Below are 24,684 nucleotides of genomic sequence, written 5' to 3' on the forward strand. Positions count from 1 at the left end.
ACACACACCAAACACACCCTGGACTGACACACACAGAATTTGGCTTTTATTCTGTCCTTCACACATCTACTGCTAAGACGACACAGATTGGCAGGACCCCATCCCTATGACCACTGCGACCACCCCAATGTCCTCAGCCCCCTTCTCCCGCCCCACCCACCCCACCCCTTCTGCCAAGCTCCCTGGGTAGAGGCCCTGCCTACACCTCACCCCGGGCATGCAGCATGAAGTGCCCATGCAGCTCCCCGAGGTTGTCGAAGGAATCCTCGCACTCCGTACAGTGGTAAGTGCCCTCCTCCTCCTCTTCCTCCTCCTCCTCCTCCCTCCCGGCTGGTTGGCCCTCCCCAGCCCGAGGTGGCTCCTCCTCTTCCTCCCCAAGGGCCCTGCTTTCAGGGGCTGGCGCATCCTGAGGGGCTGTAGCAGGGCAGCAGAGCCGGCAAGGTGGGGTGCCTGGGGGGGCTTCCCCAAGGGGTGAGCGGCCACAGAGCTGGCAGGGCTGGGCTGGGGGGCCCGGGAGCTGCGCGGCACGGGGGGCCCGGCGGGACGGGCCCCCCCGGCCCCCGCCCAGGCGCTGCTTCACCTTGTAGCCGGGGTCATATTCAGGATCGTCAGTGGTCTCCTCCTCCTCCTCCTCCTCATCTTCTTCCTCTTCGGAGTCTGGCTCTGAGAGAGTGTATTCGGAGTCAGAGGAATGCTCTGGGCCTATAGGGGATGGATGAGGAAAGATGGTGGCCTCAGAGGACACAGGGCTGTGCCTGGCTGTTGCCTCCCGGAGTCCAGTTCAGACTCTCCATGGTATGGAGAGGGTAGCCGGGCCACAACCCTCTTCTTCCCACAGATGACTCCCCATCTCACAGAACAGAGCCCGGCACACAGCACAGGCTCAGTATCGAGGTGTCAAGCAACTAAATATCTTCAAGAACTGCATCCTGGGGGTTTAAAAAGAACAAAGTAGGAGAAGTAGGAACAATAAAAATGACAACAGTGTCCACTGCTATTTTAAGAACCCTATTTTTTATATATTAACTCAACTAATCTTCACAACAACCCTGAAGGAGGTATTATTATTATCCCTAAGTGACAAATAGGGAAACTGAGACACAGAGAGGTTAGGCGACTCACTCACCTCCAGTCACACAACTCTAATAGGGAAAGCTAAATACGGTGATGGCCTACACGGGATCTTATTTTTTAAACTAAAGGTGTACAGCTAAGCAATTCACTTACACATACGTAAGTATAAAAATACGTATTCTTTTTCAGATTCTTTTCCATTATAGTTTATTATAAGATGTTGAATATAGTTCCCTGTGCTATACAGTAGGGCCTTGTTGTTTATATATTTTATATACAGTAGTGTTATACATAGTATAGTTATACTATTTTATACCTATATTAGCAGATATATAGTATATCTGCTAGTCCCAAACTCCTAATTTATCCCTTCCCACCTTTCACTTTTGGTAACCTTAAGTTTGTTTTTTATCTTAAAGTGGATCAATTTAGACAAACATTGGAACAGATATTTAAGCAAATTAAAACACATACATATATATACACATTTTGATAAATGTGGCTTTATAAATATAAATGTATAATTAAGTGAGTTAAAATATTTCCTTGTAAGTATAGATATATTACTGTGATTTCATGGGTATGAAGAACATGCCTCATACAAGTTTAGGTTAAAAAAAGGAAAAAAATATACAATGTACAGGAAAGGGTGACACGAGCAGCTGTTAAAGGGGGTGCGGACATGAGCAGCAGGGTGGGAAGATACCACTTCTTCAGGCTTGGAGGCAGGAGCCTGCCAAAAGCATGTCCTAGGACTGCAAAAGCCTCGCCCTCCATCTATCTGGCCCCGCTCCCTCAGTTTCCATGGGCAGCCCACAGGGACCCTGTTAAAACTGAGCCAGCCACACAGGCTCTGCATGTCCCTTGACACCCCAGGCAGGCACCTGCCTCAGGGCCTTGGCCATCCTGTCTGCAGATGGACTAAAGCTTGATCCCTCCTCTCTGCTGTGTCTTTGCTTATGTGTCACCTCAGTGAAACCCTGGCCAATCTGTCTAACCAGCAAACCCTATGCCCCTAAATCTGCTTTATTATTCTCCTCGGTTTATTGTATACAACACCTGCTTGTGTGTTTATTGCCTGTCCCCAGAAGCAGGGACTTCATCTTGTTCATTACTGTGCCCCTAGCATCTAGAACACTTTGCACCTGGCATTCAATTTGAGAAATCTTTTCTGAGGTTTTCACACATGCCATCCCCTCTGCTAGGAATGTCTCCTGTTATCCTTTAGGACCCAATAGGAGGCCTTCCTCCCTGGTGAGGGCGTCCCAGATCTCCTAATCCCAAGTCACTTTCTTTTGCCCTTCAACTATCCTAGCCCCAAGTCCTCAGGGCTGTGCCCTTCCAAAGTCCTTTCCTCACTAGACCAGCAGGCTGGCCTGCTCTGACTCATTGTTGGGTCCCCAGCATCACCTAGCTTAGAAGAATAGGTTATAGTTGCTGAACGTCCTTCCCTGCAGCTTCCTCTGTCTCTTACTTGTTCCTGTCCTGCTGTCTCTGCCATTGAACAAATATTTCCTGAGGCCTTAGCGTGGGCTAGTCCCTCTGACTGGAATGCTGTTCCCTACTCTGCCTGGTAACCTCCTACTCATCATTCAGGATCCAGCACAGGGCCTGTCCTCTATGAAATTACCCCTGATGTCCCTAGACGTCTCTCCCCTGTTCCCTTTACTCTGGATCCATTTCCTTGTCACTGTCCTAATGGCTGTAGCCATCTGGGCCCCAGAATGTCTCCCCCATCAGGCTGGGAACCCCTCAAGAGAAGGTCTGACTCATCTCACTGTCCCCAACAGGACACATGGGTTGAATGAACACCGGTGGCCCCGAGGCCTTGCTTTCCCTCCTCCAGGTCTTTGCCTCTGTTCTTCTCCCACCGGGAGCGACCTCTTCCTTCTCCACTAGCAAACTCCTGCTCCTCTTTAAGGCCCTAGCTCCATGTCACCTTCTCTGTGAGGTCCTCCCTGACTGCCCAGGTGGTCAGTGTTTCTCTCATCTAGGCTTTCCCTGCCCCCTAATACGTTCTGACTGCCTGGGCAGTGATGGTCTGGGTCTAGACTGGAGACTCCTGGCAGGCAGGACCTGGGTCTGACCCATCTCTGTGTCTCCAGCAATGCTGAGCCGTAAGGCAGCCTCAGGAGGCATTTGCTGAATGGCTGCAAAATAGGAAATACTTCCAGCTCTGGGCTGGGGACTGGGGCCCCACCCCTCTTTCTCCTCCCACCTCTGACTTCACACCACATCCCCTCCAGGGTCTTCACTGCTTACTGTGACTTCATTAAGTTGGCCTGGGAAAGACAATCAAGTCGTCACCCATGGCTACCAGGCCTTTCATGTCCACTGTGACTTCCAGAACCACAAGCCCTTTTGTGGCCACCATGCCTTCTCCACCTACAAGAACCTCGAAGCCTGGCATGTCTCAGGCATCCACTGGACCCTCAACGCCCACAGCGTCTCCCAAGCCTCCTGGGTCCTTGAAGACCACCAGATCGGCAATGCCCAGCAGCTCCTCAGTGTCCACCAAGCCATCGACAGCCCCCAACTCAGTCACGAGCCCAAGCAGTTCCAAATCTACCAAATGGGCAAATACAAAGGCAGCCCCTTCTAACCAGCCTAGCAGCAAGTCCCAAGTTCACAGCAGGGCACGAACACCTAGCAAAGCCAGCACCGACACCAGGGCCAGCACTGACACCAGGAGTAGCAAAGCCAGCAAGGCCAGCGGGGTAAAGGGGTCCCAGCACAGAGGCACGCGCAGCCGGGGCAGAACTCCCGGCCGGAGGGGAAGCCGCAGCTCCAAGAGGTCAGCCAACAGGACCAGCACTCCCAGCAGGATAAGAACTCATGGTGCCAGATCAGGTATGCCCAGCAGGGTGAGAACTCCTACTTCCCAGCAAAACCAGAGGGCAGGGAAGAGTTACAGCAGACCAAGAAGCAACAACCGGGAAAGGAGTGAGAGCCAGCCTAGAAATACGAGCAGAAAGAAGAGCGAAAGCCCACCAGGAGCCTCAGGTATGGGGAAGAGTTCCAGCCTGGCTGTAACCCCTAGCAGGGCAAAGAGTTATAGCCCCACTAGAACTCCCTTCAGGGAGGAAGGTTACAGCCAATCTCCATCATCATCGAGGAGGGTGAAGAGCCATAGTCAGATGATCACCCCCAGCAGGAAGTGGAGTTACAGTCCAACTGAAGTGTCCAGCAGGGTTGAGAGTTACAACCAGGATACTGCACCCAGCAGGCCCCAGAGTCACAGCCAGTCTAGCACCCCTAGCAGGCACCGAAGTCGCAGTCGGAAGAGCACCCACAGCAGGGTGAGAAGCCACAGTTGTAAGAGGAATCATAGTAGGGCAAGAAGTCGTACCCGAAAGGGAACTCCCAGTCAGATGGGAAGACACAGCCAGTCCAGGATCTGCAGCAAAGGGAAAAGTTATAACCAATCTAGAACCCCTAGCAAGGAGAGAGGTTGCAGACAGTCTAGAACTCCCAGCAAGGAGAGAAACCACAGCCGATCTAGAACATCCAGCAAAGAGAGAAGTCACAGATGGTCTAGAACTCCCAGCAAGGAGAGAAACCACAGCCTATCTAGAACACCCAGCAAAGAGAGAAGTCACAGATGGTCTAGAACCCCCAGTAAGGAGAGAGATCACAGCCGATCTAGAACCTCCAGGAGAGACCAGAGCCGATCTAGAACTCACAGCAAGCAGAGAAGTCACAGATGGTCTAGAACTCCCAGCAAGGAGAGAGACCAGAGCCGATCTAGAACTCACAGCAAGGAGAGAAGTCACAGGTGGTCTAGAACTCCCAGCAAGGAGAGAGAACACAGCCGATCTAGAACCTCCAGCAAGAAGAGAGACCAGAGCCGGTCTAGAACCCCCATCAAGGAGAGAAGTTGCAGATGGTCTAGAACTTCCAGCAAGGAGAGAGATCACAGCCGATCTAGAACCTCCAGCAAGGAGAGAGTTCACAGCCGATCCAGAACCTCCAGCAAGGAAAGCTATTGCACCCAATCGAGAACCCCCAGAAAAGAGAGAGATTATAGACGACCTCGAACCTCCAGCAAAGAAAGAGATCACAGTCAAACTAGAACCTCCAGCAAGGAAAGCTATTACAGCCGCTCTAGAACCCCCAGAAAAGAAAGAGACCACAGCCAACCTAGAACCCCCAGTGAGGAAAGATATTACAGCCGATCTAGAACCCCCAGAAAACAGAGAGATCACAGACGAACTTGGACCTCCAGCAAAGAAAGGGATCACAGCCAAACTAGAACTTCCAGCAACGAGAGAGATTACAGCCAATCTAGAACTCCCAGAAAGAAGAGAGACCACAGCCGATCTAGAACTTCCAGCAAAGAAAGAGATCACAGCAAGGAGAGAAATCCCAGCCAATCTACAACCCCCAGAAGTCTCAGCAGGAAAGGATCTCACAGCAGGTCACCAAGTCCCAATCACAATAGAACACCTAGTGAGACAAGGAGCCACTCCCCCTCAAGATTTCTCAGTGGAGCTCCAATCCCAAACCAGGATGATATTCAAGCCAACACCACCACCTCTAAGGCCATCTCACCTGGAGAGAGGTCCTCATCATCTTCTTCCAAGCTGGCATAGCCTCCAGTCTCAGCTGGCTCACGGGTCTCTGTCATGGCCAGGGGAGGGGACAGGAGACAGAAGCAGAGCAGCAGCTGGGCAGTGTCCCTCCCTGGCCAGCTTTCCACAGCCACACCTCGGCCACAAGTCCTCTGATGCAGGATGTCGACAGGTAGAGAGGAATGCTGGACAGGGGAAGGAAAGGCCTGTGGTGACACAATAAATTTTTACATAGCATCTGCCTCCCCAGGACTCAGGGTGCTCAGTGCTGTGAGCAAGGCAAAGATGACCCCAGCTCCACCCCTCACTGCCTACAGGGCCTTGACTGTAGGCTCTGCCCCTCTGGGCAACAAAGCTGTCTGAGGTTTTCATTCAGTGGGGTGGGGAAAGGTAATATTCCAAATATTTAACAGTGGGTACTAACATGGGCACCAATCAGAACTGAGAGTGGAACATGCTCCTAGGCCAGGCATTAACCCTTTACTTGCTGGATTGTGGGAAAGTCCGGGGCTGGAGGAAGAGTCCAAAGTGGCATTTGGGGGTAGGATTACTTGGTGTAGCAGTGATATACCAACCAGCCTAGAAGTAGTTCAGCATTTAGTTCAACAACTAGTATGGTTGAACTCATTTGTAAATGTTAGCCCAAATTCTGTATCAAGATGGTGTTTAGGTCGGAATCCTAAATCTGCCACATTCTACCTGTGTAGCTTCAGGCAAAATAACCTACCTTCTCTAGCCTGTTTCCTTCTTGGTACAAAAATGGCTTCCAGGGCTTAATTTATGTACTTGTAACCATGTTGAGACAGATTATTATATCCTTTGTACAGATGAGGAAGCTGAGGTACAAACAGGATTTACAGATAGCCCAATGTCATAACAACTGGTAGATGGGTGAACTAGGATTTGAAGCCTTGTCATCCTACCTCTTAAAATGAGCCATCAGCTGAAAAGATTTTTTTGAAGATTCAGTAGGCTCATTCATACAGATTGCTGGTATGTGGCAGGTCCTCCATTAACAGTGGCTATTACTACTCCCACTCCCAACCCTTTATAAACTCTAGCCATTCCAGACTTTTCACCTCTCTCTGTGCACACCAGGACTTTTCACATCTGTGGGTCTTTGCAAATCCTGCTATTGCTGTCAAGAATGTGCTTCTCCCCTCTTGTCTGACTGAAGAAACCTTACCCTCCAAAGCTGGCCTCAAACAGAAGAACCTCTGTACTTCTCCCCTCCCAAACACCATCTCTACCTCTTCCAAGAAGCCTTCTCTGACTCCTCTCCTGTCTCTCCCTCTTCATCAGTACCTCCCTACACACACACACATACACACACTGCACATACAGCTGCACCGCTTATATGCAAGGCCTGTGCTGGGCAGTGGATAATATGGTGGAAAACACATGATCCCTTCAAAGCATAGATAGAGGTCAAGTTTAATGCTGTGGACTAAAAAGAAAAAGATTAGGATTCAAGCCGGAGGAGGCTTGGGCCTGAGAAAGCTGGCATCATGCTGGCAGGTGAGCTTTCTAAAGACCCCTGGATTGAGCTTTAAGGGCAGAGAGGATTCATACCTTGCAGAAGAAGAGTTCTCGTAATACCCTATTGCCTAAGGGACCTCATTTAATTTGGGAATTCTATTTTATGCCAAGATAAGGTTGCCAGATTTAGTAAATAAAAATATACAATGCCCGGTTAAATTAGAATTTCAGATAAACAAATAGTTTATTAGAAATGTACATTCCTAATATCGCATGGAACATAGGTATATTAAAAATTATTTGTTGTTTATTTGAAATTCAAATTTAACTGGGTGTTCTTTGTTTTAACTGGCAATCATATACCAGGGACAATCAGAACTTCCAATGAGATTACCAGGAGACATTGCTCACTAGTCCAGCCTACACTTCCCCAAACCCGCATCACACAAAGCTCCTTCCAGAGCATTCCATGCCGGCTGGAGGCATTCCTTGGTGCCTAAGCCCCATTCATACAATGAACATGGCGGCCAGACTGGCTCCCACGATCTTAGAGGGGCATAAATGAGGGTCCCTCACTACCATAAAGTATACACAGTGCCCAAGACCCCACAATGTCCTAAGCCTATAGCAACCAACTCACAAGATGCCATATGCGAACCTAACAGGCACTCGTTCCCACAATGCTAGGGCAAGGAGGCAAGAGCAAAACCTTATACAGGACTATAAGGACCAGTCTCCACAATGCCCTGCTGCAATTTCCCCCAGGATGCCTCGGGACTGTAATGACCACCTTCCAAGGCGCTCTTCGTCGAAGCACTCCAGGCTTCCAGGATGCTCAGCGGAGAGTGTGTGACAAAAGGGACAGTTCCCCACAAGAAGCCAGGATAATCCCAGAATGCACCAGGCCCATAACGACTAGCAGACAGACTCCCACAATGCTTTAGGGTAGGGCATCCCGTTTTCCCAGGATGCCCCAGGGCGGCACGGAGCTGCGTGCGGGTAAAAAGGGGAGCCTAGGTTTCACCCTCCGGCCATCACGGCCCAAGACCGCTGCCGGTTCCTCGGTGACCGGAGCCGTCACTCCCATCATGCAGCGGTGCCTTGGAGCCCGCGTCCCAGCATGCCCCGCGCACCTCCATCCCGAACACTCACCGGCGCTGGTGGCCCCCGCTCCGGCTCGGCAGCAGCGGCTGCACGCCCGGACTCTGCGCCTGCGCTGCAAGTGGGCTAGGAGGGAGTGCAAGGGGCGTGAAGAGCCTAGGGCGCTTGCGCGGCGAGATAGACCATTCCTCTAGCACAGTGGGAAGAGGGGCTCTCCAAGTCGGGCCATGGACGAGGCCCGCACAGGGGGTTCCTGGCTTTGCCCCTCGCTGTCCGGGTTTACTTGGTACAGTCCGCAGCTCGACGGAACTAGAAACTGCAAGGCTCGTGCGTGCGTGAGCGAGCTTGAACGCGCCTTACTGCAAATGGGATGCGCTGGGGGTGGGGGTGCTAGCTCGGTCTGGATTCTGGATTTGAAGTCTGCTTATTTGCATAATCTTAGCGCGGGACAATGGGAGGCCTCCGGCGCTGGAAGGGCTGATTTGCATATTCCCCGGAGGGGCCATACTCCTGAGCGCAGTGATTAGCATATGAGGGGCGTGGGCCCCCCGCCAAAGCCTGACCTTGGCGCATGCGCACAGGGACTGCGGACTAGCGCGAATCGAGTATTCTCAGTTTGGTTGGGATCAGCTTACATCTGGAGAAGGGGTACAAGGGCCAACACTCGTACCAGTCCTCACAACCTTCCCCCAACAACCAGGATAAACATTTATTGCTCTCTTGTGTGTTAGGCCCAGTGCTAGAGGGCATTGTGTTTTCCGCAGTTAACATACCCGACCTCTATTCTCCTGCTCTCATCCCCCCCCCCCCATCAAAGGAAGGAGATGCACACACAATCAGAACCACAATTCAGAGTGGTCAGAGCTTGGGATGGGTAGTGTAGAGGAAGCTGTGGGAACCTGAGGAGGCACCTGCCCCAGCCTGGAAAGTCTTCCAGGAGGTGATGATTGTCTTTAAGCTAAGGATGAATAGAAGCCAACTGGAATGGGAGTTTTTCTGGCAGAGGGAACAGCAAGGGCAAAGGCCTAGAGGCAGAAAAAATATTGCCTGGTTTGAGGAAGTGAAAGCAGTTTAGTTCATCTAGACTTCAAAGAGAGGAGAAAGTCTCCTATCCTTAACGTTAAGAGCACAGACTTTATGCTGAAAGTATAGGAAAGCTATTACAGCATTCCAGGCTTCCTGGAAGTGATTCATTCCAGTTTAAAACTCTCCAATGAGATCCCATTACACTTAGAAAAAAAAAATCCAAACCTTTTGTCATGGCCCAGGGGCTACATACACAAGGTCTAACCCTGCTCGTCTCTGACGTCACTCCCCCTCACCCCACACACACACTCCTCTTTATCCACTTCTGTCTAGCTCCACTTACCCTCAAACACCCCAATCTCTTTACCATCTCAGGATTTTGCCCTTGCTGTCCTTTTGCCTGAAAATGCTTTTCCCTCTGATCTTCGAATAGATGTTATGCTCATCATTCAAACCTTGGCACAGATACCAGTCTGACAGGCTTTCCCCGATCTTTCTAAGATAGCTCCTCCAGATTGGCTTTAGAGAAGTGAGTGGGTAGTGGATAAAACGGGACTGGCCATGAGTTGATGGTTGTTGAAGCTGGGGTGACAAGTGCATGGGACTTCATTGTCCTGTCTACTTCTGTACATTTGAAATTTTCCATAATAACAAGTTAAAAGAAAATAGTCCCCCACACCCCATTACTCTGTATTTTCTTAATAGTATTTATGGCAATCTGAAATTAAGGTTGGTTGGTTGGTTTGTTTTTTGCTTCCTTGCTGTAATCTGCTTTCCTCATGAAAGCTTTGTGGAGGTAAGAATGGAGTCACCCTTTCTTTTTCACTTTGGGTCCTCAGTGCCTAGAACAGGATCAAGTCTGAGATTAATGCTAAACTGTCTGGAACACCTAACTTTGGCCTCCTTTATTCATCGTGGCATCTCCCGTCCTTTGAACAGCACCTGCTACAAAGTAAGGTCAATATATTTTTGACTCTAAAATTACAATCATTCATCTAAAATTTAGATAAATGTTTGACGGGCCTGGAATGTCAGGCTAAAGTGCTTTGACTTGAACTAGAGGTGATGAGGAGCTAAGGAAAGATTTTTGAGCAGGGCAGGGACAGGTTTTTAGTGGGCGAGATGTGAGTAATTGAAAGCTCCTCCGGAGACTGAGTCAGGGGTCGAGTAGGCCAGGGGAAGGGTCCAGGCCATTGTGTGGGGGTGGGGTAGCTCAGTAGCTACTTGAGAGGAGACTTGGTGACTTCTGGCTGAAAAAGTGACCAGAAAAAAACCCAGATTTCTTGGAAGGACGGAGGTGCCCTTGGAGAAGTGAGGACCCTTTACTGGTCTATACTGCCCATCAGCAGTCATCACACTCCCCTCGGCCCTTAGTTTAGTAACCCTCCCTGTTGACATGGTGCAGCTCTGGGCAGAGGGACAGACACAAAGCCACCCCAAACACTTGTTCTCTCCTCAGTTTAATGGTGGTTAGTGGGATTGCCAAACCCCCTCCCCATCCCCCTCCCCGCCCCGTACAAAATGTGTTTTTTTTTTTTTTTTAACAAGAAAAAGGGGGCAAAAGCCAGGATTGGGAGCAGGGGTCGCAATCTGATATTTTCATACAGATTTTTGATTTTTTTTAATATATTATATATAAAACCATAGAGACCAACACACCCTCCCCCCAAACTCCTTTCCCCCTCCCCGGGGGGCCTGGAGGAGAGATGGGGAAGGCCCCCCCCAGGAGTGGGTGGACAGAGACAAATGGGTGGGACAGATTGGGGGGAGGAGGAAAGGGAGCCGAGGAACCTGGGGAAGGGGATTGGAGAAAAGAGTTGGGGCTGTCTCCCTCACCGCCCCCATCAAAGTTATGACACAAAGACACAGAATCCCTGTTTCCACGCCCTCCCCCCCACCCTTAACCCCACCGTGCAAACATGGCTTTGCAAAGAGGTGCCCAGAGCTCTGTGGAACTCCTACAATGGCTGGCATGGGGTCTGGGACCCCCAAAGAAATCTGTGTTCCCTTTCCCTGCCCACCCCACCCTTCCCAGAATCTGATCCCTCCCCAGGAGACCTGGTTCTGCAGCCTAGGGGCCTTAGCCTTCCCCCAGTTATCTTCCCCCAACCCAATCCCTACCGCCCTGCCCTCCCTGGACTTGGGGGATCTGGACCTTTGGCCCTTGCCCCCTGGGGGACCCAGACCTCTGGGCCCTTGCTTCTGGCCCTTGCTGAGACCCAGGCATCTGACACCCCCATCCCTGCCCAAACGTCTGAGGTGTTAGTGGTGGGGGGAGAAGCCCACCATCCCAGACTCTGGTAAATGTCTTTGCAGCTGGCAGTGGGGTGGACCCCAGCCCAGGCACAGGCCTGGGGTGGAGGTGGGGTCAGATGAAGAATTCTTCTTTCCTCTTGTGTCCATCGCTGCCATTGAGAAAGGCTTCTCTTGCTTCTCCCTGCTCATCCAGGCCACTGGCCTCATGGGTCAGATAGGAGCCTGAGGGATGAGAGGCCCCCAGGGCAAAGGTGACATATATGTGTGGACCCAGGAGTTGGACAAGGGAGACAGACAAGACATATCAGACGAAGGAAGAGAGAGAGACGGAACATACAAGGAGAGGGAATCAAGTCCGGGGAATAGCAAAACAGGGACAGAGAGAGGTATAAGCAGAATTAGGAAGACTCCAAAAGTTCACGGAAAGCTCAACGCTTATCCGTTCTCCTGGTAGAATTCTCCTGCTCTGCTCCCTACTCATTCAGCAATTAGGAATTCAAACGCATGGACTTAATTCAGCTTCAACCCTTCACCCCCTCTAGGGTCTTGGCCCGAAAGACCCGCCCCTTTTGGAATTTGGGCCTCAAGTTCCGCTGGGTTTCAAATCCTGGATCTAGGCTCCGCCCCCTCATCCCAGCTCTACGCCCGCCCTCTTTAGACTCGGGTACTAGGCCCCACCCCTTTCCGAATCCCACAACCAACCACACCCGTCGCTGAATTCGAGACCCCGCCCCTACTTACCCTTCTGCCGTACTGAGCACCAGACCATGCCCACCAGCACACATATGATCAGAAACACCAGCAGCGCCAGGATGCCTCCTACAATGGCGTAGGGCACCGACGTCTGAGCCTCTACCACAGCACCGGGATCTGCCAGAAGGACAGGGCGCAGGACGAGGTCATCAGAGGACGGTCTCATCCAACTGCGCCCCATTAAGTGCCACGTCCCACAAATTACTGCCACCTGGTGGCTCCTTCTCATGGCTTCACTCCTTCTTATGCTCCACTTCCTCAAGGAATGCGTGTAGGTTTGTACACAGCCGGACCCGGCCCCCGAGTTATTTTAATACCTACCTGCCTCCTCCCCTCGCCACACCCCGCAGAGAACAGAAACAGGACATCCCCTTTCTTTTGACCTCAGCTCCAAGCCCCTTCCCATCTTGTCTAAAACGCTCCAGGTATTTAAAATGCTGAGCTAGGGCCCAGCCATTCCAAAATTCCTGCCCCACTGTCAAAAGAGCTAAATACTTAACACTTATTTTGTGCTAGGCGCCTCCAACCGCTTTATATATTTAGCTCATATCTTCACAACAACCCTATGAGGTAGGTGCTGTTGTTTATTTCCACTTTACCGATGAGGAAACTAAAGCGCAAAGATACCCGCAATAGGATGCTGCAAAACTGAATCTGAACCCAGACCGTCAGTCTGGCCCCAGAACTCTAAGAACTCTGTCGGCTGTTGCTTCTGCTCGTCGCCGGTTTGCAAAGCCTGGGTCTCAAACACTATCCAATCCAGCCTGTCATTCCCAAGGCCCCGCCCCACCCAGGATAACTCGGGGACCACGGGAAGCCCCGCCCCTGCCCTGAGCCCTTCCCACAGGCCGACAGCAGCCTGTCCTCACCGTAGACCACGAGCACATAGAGCGCCCTCGCGTGGCCGTGCTTGTTTGACGCCTCGCATGTATAGGTGCCATTATCTGCGGATACCAGGCCGGGCAGCGTAAGCGTCTCCCCGACTGCCTCGGCCCGCTCCGGCAAAGACTCATTACCGCGGTTCCAGCGGATCTGGTTTGGCCTGGGTAGGGGTATAGTGAGAGTTAGAGGCGCAGGTGCCAGCACCCAATTCTGAAGTCTCAGGGATCTAGATATGCAGCATTTCCAAATAAGGTCCCTACTAGCCCTTTCCTTCCTAGAAAATCAACAGTCCCGGGCCCAGCTTCCACCCATTACCAGGGTCTCAGGAATCCTGGCCTCTCCCCAGCCCCTTCTACCCTCAGAATCCAGGAGTCTGGGCGCCCCGACCCTTCCTCTCTCAGGACTCAGAAGTGCGGGCCCCAGCCCCCTCTGTTCATCCAGTCCTCTCTTTCCTGAGACACAGGTGTCCAGGTCCCCCAGTCCTAGTCTCCTCAAGACCCAGTAGTCTCAGGTCCCAGATCTCACCTGGGGTTCCCCGTAACAGCGCACGTCAGCACTAGCGTGTCTCCCTCCCTCACCACAGCTTGGGAGGCATGAATCCGGGCGGTGGGGGAGTCTGTGGGCAGAAGTGAGATGGGAGAGTGGTTGTCCGGGTCATCATGAGGGACTCGGAAGTTTCCCGAGGGCGGACAGCTGGTGTTGGGACCCTCGCTCTCCCAGGTCCCAGCTCGCCGGGCACTTACACTGCACGTCCAGCACATACTGCGTCTGCTTGCTGTGTCCGGCAGGCAGCGCCTGGTTCTGCGCCTCGCAGATAACGATACCGCCGTCGTCCTTGCGGTCCACACGAAACCGCACTGTGCTCGCCACGCTCCAGACCTTGCCACTTTCCTGGCCGCTAGTCACCCCTGCCAAGCCCCGCCCAGACACTGTCAGGCCGGGATTCTGCCTCCACGGGGAAGGAACAAAGTGCCCCTCAGCCAATCCCAAAGCAGGCTATTTGCCAGGCTCCGCCCCTTATCCACAGCCTTAGCCTCTAGTCCTCCAAACCACGTCCCTCCCCGAATGAAGCCCACAACCCCACGTGCCCCTTCCCAAAGCTCCTCTCTTTCACTCCACACCCTCTCATCAATTTATTCAATAGCTATATATTGAGGGGCTAGTATCTGCCAAACCTATGCACTCGCCTCCAAGCCCCGCCCACAAATAAACGAGCCTTCCCTCCAGCCACACCTCCTTGAACCCCGCCTCCTCTCAAGTCCCGCCCTTCTCTGGCACCTCCCCACTCCGCCCCACACCCGGTAGTACCTTTCAGTTCCTTGCGGTCCCGGTACCAGCGCAGGACCGCGGCCGGGCGGGACCGTGGAACGAGGCAGCTGAGCTCCACCTCGCCGCCCTCCACCGCCTGTTCCCGGACCTCCACTACCGGATTCTCGGGGGCCACTGGCGCAGGGGGAAGAGGGCAAAGGCGGGGAGGGGGGGGCGGGGGTCAGAGGAAGCACTGAGATGAGCTCAAAGTAACCAGGCTGCGGGATCCCAGGCACCAAAGGGAACAAGGGTCCCAGGTGGCAGGGGTCAAACACAGAGGCCAGAGGTCAGGAAGGCCGGCCATATTCACAGGGACTAGATGTCCAGGAGGTTAAAAACAGGGTCAGGTCTCAAGATAAGGGATAAGCAGAGGAGAAAGGAAGAAGGGAATGAGTCCGAGGAGGGGGAGGCCGTTACCCAGTACAGTGAGCGTGGCAATCTGGTGGTGGGTATCCTCCGTGTAGAGCTGGCAGAAGTAGCCCCCTTCATCCTCCAGGCGCGCATCTGAGAGCCGGATCCGTACCCGGCGCGGGGAGAACTCCTCAAGCTGGAAACGCTCGTCCTTCAGGGCTAGAGAGTGAACAAGCAAGAGTGAACTTGGGGAATTCTGACCTCAGAAGTCCCACCCTCCCTCCAGGAGCTTAGAGTTCAGCCCTCTGCCTCTTTTCTCCAACCATACCTATGCATCTAAAGTTACTCCCTTTGAGTAACCTAGTTATTCCCTTGGAGACCCAGAAGGTTTCAAGCCCTCCCATCCACAGGACCAGGAGTCCAGGTCCCCAGCCCGCTCCTCCCTCAGGCCCAGGAGCCCAGAGTCTCGGCTCTGTCCTCTGTCAGGCCCCAGCCCTCTCCTTCAAGACTCAGGATTCCAGACTCCAGCACTCACCACGGGTACCATTGAAGAAGAGGGTCTGTCGGGCTGGGTTCTGAATGACAACTATGGATCCATCATACTGGTGTAGACGGCAGGTTATCTCGGCCACCCCACCCTCAGCCACTGTCACATTCTCTGTCTGTACTTCCTGTCCTGCCCCTGGACCAGTAGACAGAGAAACAGGAGACTCACTGAGGGCTGCAATTCATTCTTCTCTCTCTCCCTTTGGTCCTCTCCCATCCAAACCTCAAATCCCTGTCCTTCCCCTCTCCTTCAGTTCATCACACCCAACATATCCCACAGGCTGGAGTCCAGGAGATGGAGAAAACCTGCTCTAGAATGGTATGTGCCCTAATGGGGGCAGCACAGGGCACACTGGGAGCCCAGAGGAAGCAGAGACTAAGACTGCCTAGGGAGACCGGTGGTCAGAGGAGGTTCTGGAAGAAAACACTGGAGCCACATTTTAAAGAGTGAGCTGGAGTTCACCAGGTATGGGAAACAGCTCTGTATTCACCACTTCCCATCTTTCACACCTGAGCACATGATGTAGCTTGTCTGCAGAGATGGCCACACTCTTCTCCTGGTCCCTGTACGTGACCTTTGTAAGTTAACTTTGCTGCTCCTCTCATTAAGGAGGCACTCTGACCCTGCAAAACCGGGGAGGCTGTGCAATTTGCTTGGACCGACAGAATTTGCTAGAAGTGACATCATATGAGTCCTGGAGCCTAGGTCTCAAGAGACCTTGCAGCTTCCACTCATGCCCTCTTGCTGCCCTGACTCTGTCAGGTGAAGATGCCCAGACTAAGCATATCGGAGAGAGATAACCACGTGACTGGGGCCATCCTGGACCAACCAGCCCCAGTGGCACCACTAGGTGACTGCAGCCACATGACTGACCCCAGCTGAGACCAAGAGAAGTACCTGACTGATCCATTCCAAATTGCTGATCTCTAGACTCATGAACAAATAACACAATTGTTGTTTAAAGCTACTGTGTTTTGGAGGGTCTCTTAAGATGGCTAAAGTTAACTGGTATAACACACGATTAGGCTATGTTTCCTAGGATCCTTTGTTCTTAGGTGGGGCCATGTGACTGATTTCTGGCCATGGGAGTAAGCGAAGAGAGAAACACCTCTTCCAGCCTGACTCATCTCACTCACCGTCATTCACGCTGGCTGAATGTAGGGGACTCCAAGGAGCCCAGAGGAGCACAGGATCACAAGCTGGAAGGAGCCTGGGGCCCTGACTGCCTGCCCCCTGCGACCTGCCTGCACAGGATTGTAGCATGAGAAATAGACTTTTTCGTTAAGCCATTGAGCTTTCAGGGCTGTTGTTATAGCAGTTAACTTACCCTGATTAATCCACCAGAGGAACAAGGTAGGGATTAGTAGGGGGTGTTTCCAGCAGAAGAAACAGCCTAGAGTAAAGCTCAAAGCTGAGATTAATCATCATCAACATCACCATCATCACTGTCACTGTCATCTTCCAAACAACAATAACCGTAATAGCTACTGTCTATTAGGCATTTCCCGTTCCAGGCTTTGTGCTAAGGGCATTACCTATATAATTTCCATTTAATCATCACAGTACCTAAACAAGGGAGGCACTATGATCAATCCCCAGGTTTTTCCCAGTTCCCATTTTATAGATGAGGAAACTGATCCAGAGAGAGAAAATGACTTGGCCAAGGTCACAGCCTGAAAGTGGCAGAGCCGGGATCTGCATCTACATATTTCTGATTCCATGTCCTGCATCCACATCCATGCCTGGTTGTCCAGGTGAAAAGTGTCCAGCATTGATAAGGGGTCGTAGGATGTACGTGGGAAGAGCCTCAAATGCCAAAAGCTAGGAGATTTGCTTTTATCCTAAAGGCCAGTGGTGGAATTAAAGCAAGAAAGAGCCTTCGTCAGATCTGGTTACTCCCTTTTAAATGCTGGATAACTATTGTTCTATGTTTCTCATATTCTGTCTCATTCATTCATTGGAGTATTTCCTGAGCAGTGAGGAGCTTTTCAGGAGCTGGGTGCCCAAAGATGAGTCAGATGAGGTCCCTGTCCTGGAAGGCCTTCAAGATTTATGGGGAGGTAGACACAAATCACTGTAACAGCCCATCAGAAGTGTTATGTTCCCTGTAAGAGGAATAGGTAACCTGATTTGGGGAATGAGGGGCAGAAATGATTAATTCTGGGGGGAGGAGGAGGCAGAGACAGCTAGCTTCCTACCCAGGATGCATCCCTCCCTTTCTCTAGTAAGAAAATCCTGGTTGTGTTTTATGGTTGACTTATACTCAGCAGAAAGCAAAAATTCCCAGACTCCCTTGCAGCTAAGTGAGGCCATGTGATAAAGTTTTGTCCAATTGGATATATGGAAAAGTGTCATGTGGTAACCTGGGGAGGACTTCCTAAAGGAAGGGACAAGTCCTTTTTTCACCAGGTCACCTTGGTGCTGCCTGGAACTAGCATGTGATGGAGTTGCTGGAACCAAGAGCTGAAAGGTACCTGGGTCTCTGGTGATAATGTGGAGAGACCAGAAAATCCCCGGATGCCTACTTCCAGATTCTTTTATCTTTGAATATAATGTTTTGTGAATTTAAGCCACCATTACGGGTTTATCTAGCACTTCCCAGAATATCAAGCTTAACATGTCCAATCCTTGCCCCAGATATTTTCCTCCCCATGTTTTCTCCATCTCAGTAAATGTCACAACCATCTACCTGGTTGCTCGGGCCAAAAACCCTAGAAATCATTCAAGTTCTCACCCTTCCCCTCACCTCTAACATCCATTCCATTAGCAAGATCTATCCATTCTATTTCCAAAACATATTCCAAACCTATTCACCTTTGTCTACCTCATTTATCATCACCGAGTCCATCGACACCATCTCTTACCTGGAACTTCAAGAGCTACACATGAGTCTCCCTGCTTCCATATCTGCCTCTCCCCAGACCATTCTCAACACAGCAGCTGGATGGGTTTTTCAAGAAGGTAAATCAGATGAAGTCACCTCTCTGCTTACAACACCCTGAGGGCTACTGGTTACACTTAGAATAAAATCGAGATTCCTTCCTTGGGCCTTCAAGGTGTTTTGTGGCCTGGCCCCTCTCCCACCACAGTTCCGACCACCTTCTCAATATTTGCTTTACTACAGGGTCACTGGCCTTAATGTTCTTCAAACATGCTGAGCATGTTTCGACCTCAAGGCCTTTGCACTTGCTCTTCCCTCTGCCTAGAATGTTCTCCCCCCTTGATTGCCCCAGGACTGCCTCCTGTTCTCATTAGGAGATAGGCCTTCTCTCACTCCCTGCACCTTTACCTCCAGAATACTTTCTATTTCATCACCACTGTTTTATCTCCTTGGAAATTTCATTGAAATTATTTTATTAATTTGCGTACGTGTTTATTGTCTGTTTGTTCCCCATAACTCGAATATACACCCCATGAAGGCAGGGATGTAATCCATGGAGTTTACTGTGGCACCCTGGCGCCTAGCAGTATGCCTGGCAGTTGATAAAAGTCTGGGGAGGTTGACACATGAATCGCCAGTGTCAGGCAGGATCTTATTTCAGCCTCACAATGGCTTTGTGACATCATCTTAAACACCTGGGTTGATCCCAGCAGGACCACTTGCCATCTGTGTGACCTGGGGCAAGTGGCCTAAGCTTCCTGAGCCTCTGATGCCCTGTCTGTAAACTGGGGATGATGCCAGTGCCCGACTCACAAGGATGAGTCCAGGACTTGAAGTTCGGGAAGCCCTCTGTGCAAAGCTGCTGTTATTACAACCCCCAGAAATGTGCCCATCCACATGCAAACCGGCCTGCCTGAACATTCTGGTGCCTTTAAAAAACATTTTGAAGCCTATCCATGGACACTGGACCCCAGGGCTAACCCAATGCTAGCCCCTCCATTTTACAGATGTGGAGAATGAGGCTCAAGGGTCCCAGGCAAGTCAGTAGCAGAAACTCAACATATCTTGGGAGTCGTCAGGACCTCTGGATCGCCCCCCTCCCCAATGAATCCCCTGCTCTCTACTTGAGGGTGCACATGGGGTGAGGGTGGGGGGCTTTTGTCTTATTCCCTCCCCCTCCTGAGGAGTCAGTAACCAACAGTGCCTGTGCCTGGAATATTAATGTCCCATGAGCTTTTGTTTCAGGGTTGGGGGGTGGTGAGGCAGGACTTTCTGGTCAGAGAGGGGCTGAGATTTTGGGGCTGGGGCACTGGCCCTTTAAACTGTGAAGACAGCCTGGAGTCGTCATGGGGATGGTGCCTGGAAAAAGGGACTGGGGAGGGTTTGGGAAAGAGCGGCTGAGCAGGTGAAATGTAGAGACCCAGAATCCAGCGTTCTTCTCCCTTAGACCCAGGAGTCTGGCCCCCAACTGCCTCCTCTCCCAGGATCTAGGAGTCCAGGCTCCTTGCGCCCTCCTCCATCAGGACCAGGAGTCGGAGTTCTCAGCATCTTCCTGCCTCAAATCCAGACGTCCCAAGCGCGCCCCCCCCCCTCAAATCCACGATTCTGGGCCTCCAACCCCCTCCTCCTTCAGGACCCAGGAGCCAGGGGTCCAGAGTACACAGCTGGTGGATGTTTCCACGGAGACCAAGTGGAGTGGGGGGAGCACTTCCTGGGTCCTGAGTCAGCGAATACCCAAGGGAGTCTCAAGGTCACAGATCCGGGAAGGTCACAGCCACCCCCTCCGTATCCTCTCCCTAGGGGGCTCTTGGTATCATGCCTCCTTCCCCCACTTCCTCCCCTAGGGAGGTGGTACATCCCTGCGTCCTGACGGAACCCCCCCCTCAGCCCCCCATCAATGGCGGAGTCCGAACATCCTCGCACAAAGCATCAATTCTTCCCCAGCTCAGCCTTGTGAAGGCGCCTGTATTTGCAGGACCTAGGCATCAGGGTCCCAGCCCCTCCTCCCTCAGAAACCTGGAGTGAGACCCCCAGCCCCTTCCTCTCTCAGGACTCAGGAGTTTGTACCCCCCACTCCACCCTCCATCAAGTCCTAGGAGTCTGGGGCCCCAGCCCCCTTCTCCCTCTGGACCTAGGAGTTCAAGCCCCTGGCTCCCTCCTCCCTCAGACCCAGAGTCCAAGGCTCAGCTACCTCCTCCCTCAGACCTAGGAGTCTGGGACCCCAGCCCCCTCCTCCCTCTGACACACATGTCCAGGACCCCTAGCGGTCTCCTACTTCAGAACCAGGAGTCTAAAACCCCAGCCCCTTCTGCCCTCAGAATCCAGGAGTCCAGGCCCCCTTTCCACTCCTCTCCTGGGAACTTTTGACTCCGGATCCACAGTCCTCAACCTCCAGAACCACAGTCCTGTCTCCCCAGCCCTCTCATCCCCCTCTTATCTGTGAAGCAAGCATCAGGTGGAGGCGTAGGGGTGAGTCAGCAGCCTCACACACAGACATCCCCTGTGGCCCCCACGTTCCTGGGATATTCAGAACTCCCTGGATTCTGGGCCTCAAGCCCAGCCAGGGGGTGGGGGAGTCCTCTGGAGGTTCCCCCTGGGCGTGGGGTCAGGGGAACAATTCCTGCTCCGGGAAGTCTGCACTGAGCGCTCACTGTCCTAGCCTCCACCCCCTGTGCCCTCTATTCACCCCCCTCCAGAAGAGCCCGGGCTCTGCTGCCGCCCCCCTGTCCCACTGGGGACCAGCTAAGGAGCCATGGGGCCTGGTTCCCAGAGGACCTTTGGGCTTGGGGTCTGCACAGGCGGGAACTAGTGGGTGCTTGGGTCCTGGTGCCACAGGCCATTGGGTGCTGGCAAGTCTGACTGTCTCCCAGCACCCACCGCCCCCAGAGAGAAAGCTGCCTTTGTGTTCCCCAAGATGGGGACAGGCCAGGCTCGCACGACATTAACCCACCCCAGGCCCCAGCCCTGCTGTGTCTAAGATCTTGGAATCCACTGCGGAACCTGACCTCCGCTCTGGGGACTCAGGCATCCGGCTCATGGGTGGGTGGGGATCAGTGACAGAACCCTCTTCTTAGAGTGGCCAGTCAGAACTTTAGGAGGGAGGGGAAAATGAGTCACTTGGGAGGAAAACATTATTCGGGATCAACAAACTGTCCCTCCACGAAGCCCCCCAACTCTTAATAGCCTCTTTATCTTTGGATCTGGGTATCTGTTTCCTCTGTTCCTTTCTGATCTATCCAGTTCCTGGCCTGAAGGGTCTCTGTTTCTGCCTGTGCATCTCTGGGCAGGCAACCCATCTCTCTCCCACTTCCTCTCGCCCACCCACCCTGGACCCTTCTTTCTTTTGGCATAAGTCTCATCACCCTCTTCTGCTATTCCTGGCAGAAGACTGAGCCAGGAAAGAGAGACTACATTTTTGAAAGGGCATAAACGAAGCCCATCTCCCATCCCCACCCCAGCCAGCTGGGCAAGGTGAGAGAGGAAGGCGAGTGACTAAAAGGGAAATGTGGGTACCATGGACACCTCCTAAAATCTGATGGCCAAGGCCATTCAGAAATATCTGATGACAATAAAAGCAGGCAGGGTCCTCTGAGATCAGGTACTCCAGCTGCCTACTCCATGCTTAACACAAGGGGAAGCGAGGCTCAGAGAGGGACAGGGCAGGGGCTGGCCCAGAAGTACACCAGAGGGGCCTGGTTTCAGAATGCTTCCCGTGATACCCAGCTCTCTCCCAACTTGTAAAGCCCATGCCATCTAATTTAAAGAAAGTTTACAGAAGGGTTTAGGGTACCAGGAAGCAGTGAGTTTAAAACTAAGCAAGGGACAAGCCTGTAGGACTACCTCCTTCCAGAAGTGCTAGAAAAAGATTCTTAAACTGGGTAGGTGGTTATCTTAGGCTATATTCTGATTCTGTGAATCCAAAGCACCATGATTCTAACTGTGAAGATTCTAGATGTTAGACATGTCAAGATTCAGGATCTTCAAGACATCAAGGCTTCAGAGTTCTAAAGATGCCAGGAGGCTAGAATCTAATGCCAGCAAGGTCCCAGAATTTTAAAGGTGCCAAGATTCTAAAGACTTTAGGATTCTGGAATCCTAAAGATGTCAACATCTAAAATACCCTCAGGTTCTTTGTTTACTAGATTCATTGGTCCTAGGAGTCTATGAGCCTGGTTTTAAGGGCCTAACAAAGAAAGAAAAACAGAACTGTATGGAGATACAGCTGAAGTATCAAAGAGCTCATCTGGTAAATTGTGGTGTGTCTGCACAAAGAAAGGGGGTAATGGTGAAAGTTCTGACGTGATGGCAGAAGACTATAGAATGAAGCAAGGCAGAGGGTGAGAGGTCAGCTCTGCCCCTCTCCTTGTCCCTGAAAGAGGAGTGGGAGGCTCTGCCTCAAACTGTAGAGTGGCAAAGGTGTGCCTGCACCCAACTTGCCAGAAACCCCTTCGGGGGTCCAAACTGGAGTACCTTTCTTTTCAGGTCACCAAGTGCAACGTCCTCATTTTACAGAAAGGGAAACTGAGGCCCAGAAAGAGGAGGACGCTTGCCATTGGCTGCTCCGGCAACTGGCAGGAGCCAGGATTTACACCCAGGGAGGCCCCCAGCCCTGTGCCATCTGGTTACATTCCTTTCTCAAATCTCTACAGGACATCTAGCCCTCCCACATCTGCCCATCCACCTCCCAAGCATCCATTCCCCCCAGAGTGGCTCTCCCCACCGGGAGGGGGTGATCCGTGGCAGGTATGAGGCACACACAGCGCGAGAGTGTGAGTATGGGGGTGACATTTCCTGACCTTGTCCCTGGTCTCAGGGTCACCCTATCTGGGAGGTCTCCAGCTTTCTCCAGTGTGTGATAAGGGTATGCGGAGAGCTTTCTGGATGTCCTGGAGGGGGCTTCTCTGTAGGTCATGGCCTGGGTGTGTGAATGGGTGGGGAGGGGCAGCGTTTGGGAGGCATTTGCTGACTCCACGTGTGTGCCCACATGTCAAGGGTCCCCGTGCACTTCCCCCACACACACACATTTCCCACCAGGGCCCTTCAGATGCCCTGCCTGACTCAATTCCTCTCCAGGGGAAGAGAGGGACAGAGACACGGAGAAATGAAGGATGGCAATGGGGATCTCAGGATGGAAGATGTAAGGGGAGAGAGGGGAGGTGGAGAGCCAGGGGACAGGGAGGCAGTGGGACAGAGAGAGGGCATTAGGGAGAGTGGGGAGTGCGGGGGACAGGTGACAGAAGGCGCTAGCAAAACAGGAATGGCAGGAAGAGAGGGACAGAGAGACAAGGGAATGGGACAGATGGGGACAGAGAAACAGAGGTGACAGCGAGACAGGGACAGAGAGGGAGAATGGGGACAGAGAGGGAGGGCAGAAATACAGGGGGACAGAGAAGGGAATAGAGAGGATGATGAGGGGCGGGCAGAGTGACCCTGTAAAAAGGGACAGAAACCAAGGGACAGAAGTGGGGGACAAAGACAGGGTAGAGAGGTGGGGGACAGAGAGGCAAGGAGAAAGGGAGACAGAGAGAGGGACAGACTTCGAGACTGAGGGACGAGGACAAGGGTAGGGGGACAAGAAGAGAGACTGAGGGACTCAGAGACGGGCGGACAGAGGGACACAGACCGAACAGAAGGACAGCGGGGCCAGCCTCGAGAAGGCTGGCTTGGGGTTGGGGGGGGGGGGTCTCGGGGCCTTTGTCCCCGCCGGGATCGGGGCCTGCGCGGGGTTGGGGGGGGTGCTGCGGCAAGGCGGCCCGGGCCCGCGCCCCCTCCCCCGCTCGCGGCTCCCGGCTCCCGGCCCGCGCTGCGCTTTGTCCCGGGGAGGGGGCCGGCCCGGCCCCGCGCGCATTGTTCGGCCTCTGCGGCCCCACGGCCGCCCGCTTGTCACCGCGGCGCGCCCCCCGCCCCGGCTCGGCCGGCCGGCAGGCCCCGGCCCGCGACCCTACCTGGCCCCGCCGCGGCCGCCCACAGCAGCAGCAGCGGCCACTGGAAGCGCCGGGCCCGGCCCATGGTGCCGCCGCCGCCGCCGCCGCCGCCGCCGCCGCTCGCTCCCGGCCCGGCACCTGCACCGCCCGCGCCTCCCGCCCCGCCCCCCGAGCCCCGCCCCCTGCCCGCCCGGGGGGCGGGGCGCCGGGGCCGGGGCGGGGCCGGCGCGGGGAAGGGGGCGGGGAGACGCGGGGAGGCCCCCGACAATAGGGGAGAGGGCACCGCGAGAGTGTGCGGGGGAGAAGGAGAGGGGGGCGGCGCCTGAGAGCTTGGGGGGCCATGGGCGGGGGCGTGCAGGGGGCGTGTACGAGCGTGACCCGCGGCGGGAGAGTGCGGGTGCTGGGTGAGGGCAGAGGTGGTGGGTGACGGGTGAAGAGGGGAGCGTATGCAGGTGATGTGTGAGGGGGAGTGTGTCGTGGGAAAGGTGAGGGTGCCGTTGGAAGGGTACGCGAGGGTGCGGATGTGTGTGG

General features: G+C 53.2%; 2 protein-coding genes across 6 annotated transcripts; both read right to left on the minus strand.

Moving 5' to 3' along the window:
* Window positions 1-24: 24 nt before the first annotated feature.
* ZNF428 (zinc finger protein 428) lies at window positions 25-8,616 on the minus strand. 4 transcript variants are annotated; one of them, XM_010981471.3, is made up of 3 exons: window positions 8,277-8,616; window positions 5,626-5,851; window positions 25-702 (listed from the first exon to the last, which is right to left on the minus strand). In XM_010981471.3, the coding sequence occupies exons 2-3, from the start codon at window positions 5,699-5,701 to the stop codon at window positions 200-202; spliced, it is 579 nt and encodes a 192-aa protein (XP_010979773.2). In that variant the 5' UTR covers window positions 5,702-5,851; window positions 8,277-8,616; the 3' UTR covers window positions 25-199. The 4 variants fall into 4 exon arrangements, with proteins under 4 accessions (XP_010979773.2, XP_064345470.1, XP_064345471.1 ...); XM_064489400.1 differs by having other exon boundaries at window positions 5,626-5,830; window positions 8,277-8,615; XM_064489401.1 differs by lacking the exon at window positions 8,277-8,616 and adding an exon at window positions 7,915-8,200 and having other exon boundaries at window positions 5,626-5,830.
* Window positions 8,617-10,747: 2,131 nt separating this feature from the next.
* On the minus strand, window positions 10,748-24,259 carry CADM4 (cell adhesion molecule 4). 2 transcript variants are annotated; one of them, XM_064489403.1, is made up of 9 exons: window positions 16,485-16,672; window positions 15,337-15,483; window positions 14,868-15,020; window positions 14,451-14,585; window positions 13,886-14,050; window positions 13,668-13,758; window positions 13,130-13,302; window positions 12,249-12,377; window positions 10,748-11,729 (listed from the first exon to the last, which is right to left on the minus strand). In XM_064489403.1, the coding sequence occupies exons 1-9, from the start codon at window positions 16,609-16,611 to the stop codon at window positions 11,620-11,622; spliced, it is 1,230 nt and encodes a 409-aa protein (XP_064345473.1). In that variant the 5' UTR covers window positions 16,612-16,672; the 3' UTR covers window positions 10,748-11,619. The 2 variants fall into 2 exon arrangements, with proteins under 2 accessions (XP_064345473.1, XP_031315075.2); XM_031459215.2 differs by lacking the exon at window positions 16,485-16,672 and adding an exon at window positions 24,175-24,259 and having other exon boundaries at window positions 10,749-11,729.
* Between the last annotated feature and the right edge of the window lie 425 nt (window positions 24,260-24,684).

This window comes from Camelus dromedarius, chromosome 9 (assembly GCF_036321535.1).
Source record: "Camelus dromedarius isolate mCamDro1 chromosome 9, mCamDro1.pat, whole genome shotgun sequence".
Taxonomy (NCBI): Eukaryota; Metazoa; Chordata; class Mammalia; order Artiodactyla; family Camelidae; genus Camelus; species Camelus dromedarius.

What these genes read in the sequence shown, in the direction of transcription:
- CADM4 (XM_064489403.1), bottom strand. Translation starts at nt 16,611, where the DNA reads ATGCTACAATCCTGTGCAGGCAGGTCGCAGGGGGCAGGCAGTCAGGGC. An exon ending in CTTCTTCAATGGTACCCGTG is followed by an intron (nt 15,021 to 15,336) that starts GTGAGTGCTGGA and finishes TTCACTCTCTAG; the next exon opens with CCCTGAAGGACGAGCGTTTC. An exon ending in GCTGTTACGGGGAACCCCAG is followed by an intron (nt 13,303 to 13,667) that starts GTGAGATCTGGG and finishes ACCCCTACCCAG; the next exon opens with GCCAAACCAGATCCGCTGGA.
- ZNF428 (XM_010981471.3), bottom strand. Translation starts at nt 5,701, where the DNA reads ATGACAGAGACCCGTGAGCCAGCTGAGACTGGAGGCTATGCCAGCTTG. An exon ending in TGATGAGGACCTCTCTCCAG is followed by an intron (nt 703 to 5,625) that starts GTGAGATGGCCT and finishes CATCCCCTATAG; the next exon opens with GCCCAGAGCATTCCTCTGAC.